Below are 7500 nucleotides of genomic sequence, written 5' to 3' on the forward strand. Positions count from 1 at the left end.
CTTAGTTTGACGAGTAACTGTGCTGAGCAGTCCTTTATGGTGCCAGTGCGGTTAGTACGTAATTTCCTGTTCATTTATCTCTGGCAAAATCTGTGTCTTTTTATAAGTGTTTTGTAACTTGTAAAATGTATTTTATTTAACATTAATGTAACATTTATTTATTTATTTATTTACTTATCTGTGTCTCTTTACAAGTGTTTGTAACCCCCCCCCCCCCCCCCCCCCCAGCAGCTTAGTTTGACGATGACCGTGCTGAGTAGTCCTTTACGGTGCCCAGTGCGGTTAGTACGTTTATTTTATTTTATTCATTTATCTCTTGAAAATCTGTGTTTTTTTTTTTTTTTTACAAGTGTTTGTAAAACCCCCCCCCCCCCCCTTTTCTTTCCTACTGTGAGGCGCATTGTGTTACTTCCTTGTATGAAATGCGCCGTACAAATAAAGTTTGATTTGATTTATAAATGAGTTGATAGCTTCTTATCAACAGTGTTATGCTCTCCTATGCATTTATAATTGAGTTGATAGCTTCTTATCAACAGTGTTATGCTCTCCTATGCATTTATAGAGTTTGATAGCTTCTTATCAACAGTGTTATGCTCTCCTATGCATTTATAAATGAGTTGATAGCTTCTTATCAACAGTGTTATGCTCTCCTATGCATTTATAAATGAGTTGATAGCTTCTTATCAACAGTGTTATGCTCTCCTATGCATTTATAAATGAGTTGATAGCTTCTTATCAACAGTGTTATGCTCTCCTATGCATTTATAAATGAGTTGATAGCTTCTTATCAACAGTGTTATGCTCTCCTATGCATTTATAAATGAGTTGATAGCTTCTTATCAACAGTGCTATGCTCTCCTATGCATTTATAAATGAGTTGATAGCTTCTTATCAACAGTGTTATGCCATTTTGCCCTGGCTGTCTGACTCTCAACCTTTCGAATGTAAACATTTTCAAGCCGATTTACTGATTTTGACGAAGTTGCAATATTTACACAATATGGTACACATGATTCCATGTAGTTCACCTGTCACACAAGGGGCCGCCAGTGTTATGCTAAAGGCTTTTGAAAAGCAGATTTTTAGCAAATTTGGTTTACTCATTGGACTACTGCAGGAGATAGATAGATAGATAGATAGATAGATGGATACTTTATTAATCCTGAGGATTCATTGTTCTGTCAATAATGTCTTCCTGTTTTGAGACTCTCCAACCGACATTTTACATCTGATGACATGACAGCTCTGAACCTCAGTCTAACCTTAGTCGATTCAACAACGTACTCTATTTTATGTTAATCAATACATGACTCAATACAGTCACTGGGTACTCCAGTTTCATCTGAAAGTCAAATCTTCTGTTTAAGGAAGTGTTCACCTTTCTTTTCATTATACATCGCTTTAGAAACACAACACAAAACACAGTCCCAGAAAAAACAACAGAATTTAGTATAATAAAGTATAGTTCTCAGATTATGATTATGTAAGCACGCCGATTTGTGAATAAATATTATCTATATCAATGTAATCATGGACCTGATCATATTTAGGCAGGTTTTCAGAAACCTTAAGGGGATCATGAACTGTCTAGCACCATTTCTCCCCCTTAAGGTCTTACCAGCCCAAAGCATTGTAATGCAAAGAGGAATATCAGGACTAATGGTCATCCATAAGAAGGGGACTCGTCCTCGTGAAAGATTGACGATCACACTGACCACCAACATTCATAACACAGAACAGGATACCAATAGCCTCAAAGCTAAGACCACCAAAACGCAACTGTTCTGATGGATTTGACTTACCTCTTGTAAATGGGCCTCATATGCCTGTTGACAAATAACAACATAGAGGACATCATTTATAGAATAGTGCTTTTCGAAGACATAGTAACACTGATTTTCAATAAAATCATCATCCAGTCAATTTGAAGTTGAGGTTTAGAAGCAGGACAATGCCTGAGAAGGAGGTCTCAGTCTCTCATAAATGATTTCTCAGTGAATCTGTGTCCTTAACATATCCAGACTAAGCTATCTCTCCCTGACTGAGACCAACTGTTGAAGTCCAGTTGTGTTCTGAAGAGGAAGCTTTAACACAGTCAGTAGATCTTGAGTCATCTCTATTCTCACAACAGCAAACTCTGGACCATGCACAGTGAGCGGCCAAAGACCACTGGTTGCTGGCAACATTACTGCGGTCTGTTCAGGCTATTGGTCAGTTGAAAGCCCTTTGCCAGAGTAGAGCCCAGATAAGCACACTTTTAGGCCAATGACAAAGAAGTAAAACCTTTCTTCTTTAATGTTTTATTGTTTCTCTGTTAATTATATTTTAATTAAAGTGTATGTCCCACCTCTTGCAGCATGCTGGATTTCTCCTGTACCAGCAGCAGAGCAGCACTCTTGTCCGACAGCTGTTTCTGAAGGCGGATAAAGTCTACATTCTCCCTGATTGTCAACCTGAGGGAACGCAGAAAGTGACAGATCAAACAGCTGTTTCTGAAGGCGAATAAAGTCTACATTCTCCCTGATTGTCAACCTGAGGGAATGCAGAAAGTGACAGATCAAACAGCTGTTTCTGAAGGCGGATAAAGTCTACATTCTCCCTGATTGTCAACCTGAGGGAACGCAGAAAGTGACAGATCAAAATGAGGCTGTATTCAATTCAATATATGAACTAATTCACATGAGTGTTTTGTTTATTGGTACCTGTGTCCATCCGCTTGTTGTCTTTTGAGTTCTTTCATGCTTTCTTCAGTGTCTATGAGAGACTGTGCTGCCAACTCCAGCTTGGTCACTCTCACCTGCTGCGTTTCATGCATGCTGGATTTGCTGTGGGGAATGGAAGAATAACACAATAGAAGATGATTTCAGAACACAGACAGTTCTTTGATCTTTGATGCAACAAGCATGGAGGCATGAACAAGGTTGTGAAGAGATGTGATGAGCAAGGTGACATTTTTACAAAATTGACAAAAACAATTCTTTCTTCACTCTTTGTGGCACATGGAAACTAGCAAGCCAATCAGCTGTTAGGCTATCCAGTGACTTGTCTTTTTGTCAGCACTGTTATTCTGTTAAAGAAAGACCAGAATGAAATATCTAACATACCAGGAACAACAACAACCTCTTACAGGTCTCTCCAAGCTGTTCTTTTAGGCAAAATAAACAACCAAACAACGTAATAGTATTGCAATTTTCTGATTGGCCGTTGCAGCACGAAATTCACTGTTAAATAATGTATAACTGTGTATGTCATTTCTGATCTCAATCTGAGATCCAGTGATGTATGCCACTCATCTTGAGGCACCAATTATGTCTCACATTATAGGGCTTTTAAAGATGTTTGTATTCTGCAGGTTGAGCGACACTGACGGGTCAGTTCTCCAATAAGGTTAGTCTTTACGTACATAACTACCTGATTGGTATGCTGATGAATGGGAGGTCATTGGAAAGCTGAGAGCATGAATGTTCCAGTGATGTATACACCATTGTACAGCAGTACAGAAGTCATTTACTTTTACTTTTACACTATAATCATATTGTTGTGAGGACCATATTGTTGTGGTCCTTTGCAGAATTGGTAGCTAGTATTTATGGTCTGATTAATTAATGCCATCAAGACTACAATACATTTCATAGTTATGACAGTTTTTGAACTTACAGTCTCTCAATATCTCCTCTGTTCTCTTCCAGAAGGCTTAGTCTGTTGCGGGAAGATGTCTGGCCTTGATGCAGGACTTCTCCCTCACCAATCAAACCCCCTATAGAGAGAAAACAGAAAAAGGGGGAAAACCTACTGAATCCTGTAGTATTTATAATTCTTCCAACTACAGGCCATGGTGCCTGCCACACTAGTAACTTTAAAATGATAGTGTTGAGAGATCTTATTCTGTATTTCAATCACAGGAGGATAAAAAGACTATAGGATAAGAGGGAATCTCCTAAGAATGATCCAGCCACACAGAGGACCCATGTAACAGGGAAGACAGGGAACATGCATGTACAGTTCAGAAAGGTTATGTAACATGGAGATGAAATGCTTATACATGCCCATACATGTGTGGGTATTAATAACTTTGATCAGAACTTTTACATATACATATATGTAGTGCACGCAGTCCAATCTTTTACATATCTTTTACGAAAGGAAAAGCCAGATTCTGCTCAGCTGCAGGAGGGCTGTGAAAGGGGTAACTTGATTTCTTGGATTCCCTGGTGCTGGAGTCTTTCTGCCTGTCACCATTTCCTCTTGGGAACATGAGCACCCTTTCCAGGCCTTCTCTAGTGCAGCAGGGTGTTTCATGGATCTGACTCTAGCTCAAGACCTTTGCCTTCAACTTCTTTCGACTCACCCTTGTCAGCGACTGCCCTAGAAGGACAGGCTTTGAGGAATGGCTGTTATGGATGCATTACATGTCTGAATTGAAGGTTCTAGAAATGCTGTATTTTCACAGTTCACAGTGTTTCTGTTGGACTGGGTTCCTGGTTCTGTTCTGGAATGGGGGGGACACGTGTCATGCTATCTGTCCTCATCCTCCTGAGTTAATTTCCCTAGTCTCTCAAGTCTGTTGAGTTCCCTGAGTTCTCCCCAGGTACCTTGACGGAAAGGAGGTGTTCAGTAAGCAGAGGGCCACTGTTCTACCTCCTCATAGACCCTCTGACTGTGCATTTGATTGATTGATTGATTGATTGATTGATTGATTGTGTGGTGTTAACCTTGAAGTAAATAATCACTAAAGAGACCCTGTTATCTGAGTCCTCTCTGCACTTGTGTCCAGTCATATCTACACAGATCAACAAGAGCTCGTCTGACACGTGGGACACCTGGGCTCAACTCCCAAGTTAGTCGACTCATGATACCTCACATGCTCACTGGCCAAACATTTGTGGGCAACCTGAAAGAGATTTCTGTGTAAAAATCTGACTGCAGGGTCTTCACGGGTTATTTGATCCATACCTCTGTGCAGGCGAGAGGGGCCACGTCCGCCCATGTCAAGGATGTGCTGCCTGGCCAGGCCCAGTTTGCTCTGCAGTAATGTCTTCTGGCTCTCCAGGGTTGCAACACGGGCCTCCAGCTCCTGGATGGCATCCTCCGTCTCCCGGTCCCTTCCTATAGTATTGCCTGGCCGGCCCTCCCTTAGGCGGAGCAGCTGGGTAGACAGCCTGACGAAGAAAAAGGACATTAATACTTGGTAGAGAACCCCTTTACTGAAACAGGTATTGAATAGAATTTGTCCTATTCACTCTCCCTTACATTTTAAAAGTTTCCCAGTTCCTGCAGATGGCAAATATCCCAACAGCATGATATTACCACTGCCGAATTTCACTATAGGGATTTTTTTGAGGTATTGGCAGTGATTTGATTAAATGAAGAGCTTTGAGAATTGTCCAAAAACTCTATTTTGGTCGTATATGACCATAAAACCTTTCCCCATATCCTAAGCAACCTCCATACACGATGTAATGTGGATCTTCTTGATGAGGAACTTCTTTCTGCCCCCCTCCCACAGAGTCCAGTTTTATGGAGAACACTTAAGATTGTGGACTCTCCAACTCTCCACTCCAACTCTGGCCACTACATTTTGTAGATGTTTCAGGGTGATGGCTGCACTCTGGTGGCCTGCCTCACCATTGAATGTCTTCCTTAGATGCTTCATTTAATGTCTTCCTTAGATGCTTCATTTAATGTCTTCCTTAGATGCTTCATTTAATGTCTTCCTTAGATGCTTCATTTAATGTCTTCCTTAGATGCTTCATTTAATGTCTTCCTTAGATGCTTCATTTAATGTCTTCCTTAGATGCTTCATTTTGGGGGACAGCCTTTCTACAAATCGTCGGTGTGAAACGCCACCTTCTTCTTATGGATCCAATGGTGTTCTGTGCGTCGGTGTGAAACGCCACTTTTTTCTGATGGATCCAATAGTGCTCATTTGGACATCTAAACACTTTTTTTTTGGATATGTTCTTGGAGTCCTTTCTTCACTTAAGCATTTAAATCACTTTCACCACCTGGCTAATGGCCCTTAGACAGAGTGATTTTTAGATCCAGAAGACAATCTCTACTTTAATCACTCATAGGTAGTACATAAATACTATCATGTATGGTGAAATAAGTAGCACATCTGTATAATTTGTCATATCTTGAACTGAGGTTTGGATATTTGTATGTGTAAGTATATTTTGCACTCGCAAAATACTGATGACTTTTAATTAAGTTATGTGTTGGATTTTGTGTGTGATGTACCTGCGTAGCTTAAGTTCCTGTGTCCGAGTGTGTTGCTTCAAGAGAGCATTTTCCTCCTGCAGTCGAAAACATTGGTCTTCCAATTGCTCCCGCGGTACAGAAATAACACGCTGACGATCTAAGAAAGATGTAAGGGGGGGGGGGGGGGGGGGGGGCAAAGACAGGATAAGGCAGGGCAGAAGTTTTCAAACAAGATTGGAGAACAGGTGTGGTAAGGTTCAACTAACAGTCCAATACATGTGGTTCTAGCTCCTAGAACACCTGGACCTCATTGTTAATTTCTTAGTAAAGTTGTAAGAAGAAAACAATCCTGCTACATTATGTTACAATTTTCCCTTAAAATAACAGCTTTAAATGAATTTGATGGCACACAAGCTTAAAACATTGAGATTGGCTTCTTTTTTTTTTGCGGCAGGACCTAGGATCCTGTTAATCTACAGCAAATACTTTTTTATAGGTCTATAGCATTCTCTGCCCCTTCTGCCCATCCGCTATAGGGCAAAGCCTTTCTGGGACAGGTCAAATGGCATATTCACTTCTGGGTGTGTCGTGTAATTGGTGTTTTCTGAGACAATCTCTAAAATGTGCTGTGATGACAAGTGCACTCTGACACATAAGTGCCTATTGAAATGATATAATTAAATATCTTGTGTTGAACTGATACAAGCCTGCAAAGTTTAATCATTGGATATTCATTGTCTACCTCTTCTCATCTTTCTGTAATACTAATTGTTGCATTCTAAATTTGAAATGACCTTTTATACAGAACATATAATTAGGTAGATTTGACTGTGAGATGAAATATAGGAAATGTACAGGGAAAGCATCTAAGATAAGTCATCTGTCTGTATATCTAAGATAAGTCATCTGTCTGTATATCTAAGATAAGTCATCTGCCTTGTGAAAAGGTGAAGTCCCTCCCCCTTCTCACTGTGGTCCTCGAGGGGAGAAGGGCCGGACTCCCCCACCGTAGTGGTTGGTGTTAAAAAGGCAGCTTCACCAGCTGCATCCAGCTGTGCACCCCCACTGTGCCGGCCACTCACGGGACCTGGGGTCCATGAAAGGTCAGCCTATCAGTTGATCCCAGAGTTCCGTGGGGCTCGTGCACAGTGGAATTTCACTGACCATTTGGCCACTTCAACAGTTTCAAGACAGTTTCAAGGCCCCCGTCATCTCTCCACTATATAAGGCCGACCCTCCTCTGGCCAAGTTGTGGGTCAAGTCAAGCGGAGTTGGAGAAGTCCTCTTCAAGGAGCACAT

At 40.9% G+C, this 7500-nt stretch overlaps 1 protein-coding gene across 2 annotated transcripts in view; it reads right to left on the reverse strand.

Annotated features, from left to right (window-relative positions):
* Positions 1-1472: 1472 nt before the first annotated feature.
* The window catches only part of LOC116224702 (protein fantom-like), an 8984-nt gene continuing 2956 nt past the window's right edge, over positions 1473-7500 (reverse strand). For both annotated transcript variants that reach the window (XM_031585321.2, XM_031585323.2), the window contains 6 exons: positions 6241-6358; positions 4954-5159; positions 3658-3757; positions 2703-2825; positions 2348-2453; positions 1473-1826 (listed from right to left, as the gene is read on the reverse strand). In XM_031585321.2, the coding sequence (XP_031441181.1) occupies positions 1725-1826; positions 2348-2453; positions 2703-2825; positions 3658-3757; positions 4954-5159; positions 6241-6358 (755 nt within the window). In that variant the 3' untranslated portion in view covers positions 1473-1724. The remainder of the gene's footprint in view (positions 1827-2347; positions 2454-2702; positions 2826-3657; positions 3758-4953; positions 5160-6240; positions 6359-7500) is intronic.

This window comes from Clupea harengus, chromosome 18, assembly GCF_900700415.2.
Source record: "Clupea harengus chromosome 18, Ch_v2.0.2, whole genome shotgun sequence".
In the NCBI taxonomy this organism is placed as follows: domain Eukaryota; kingdom Metazoa; phylum Chordata; class Actinopteri; order Clupeiformes; family Clupeidae; genus Clupea; species Clupea harengus.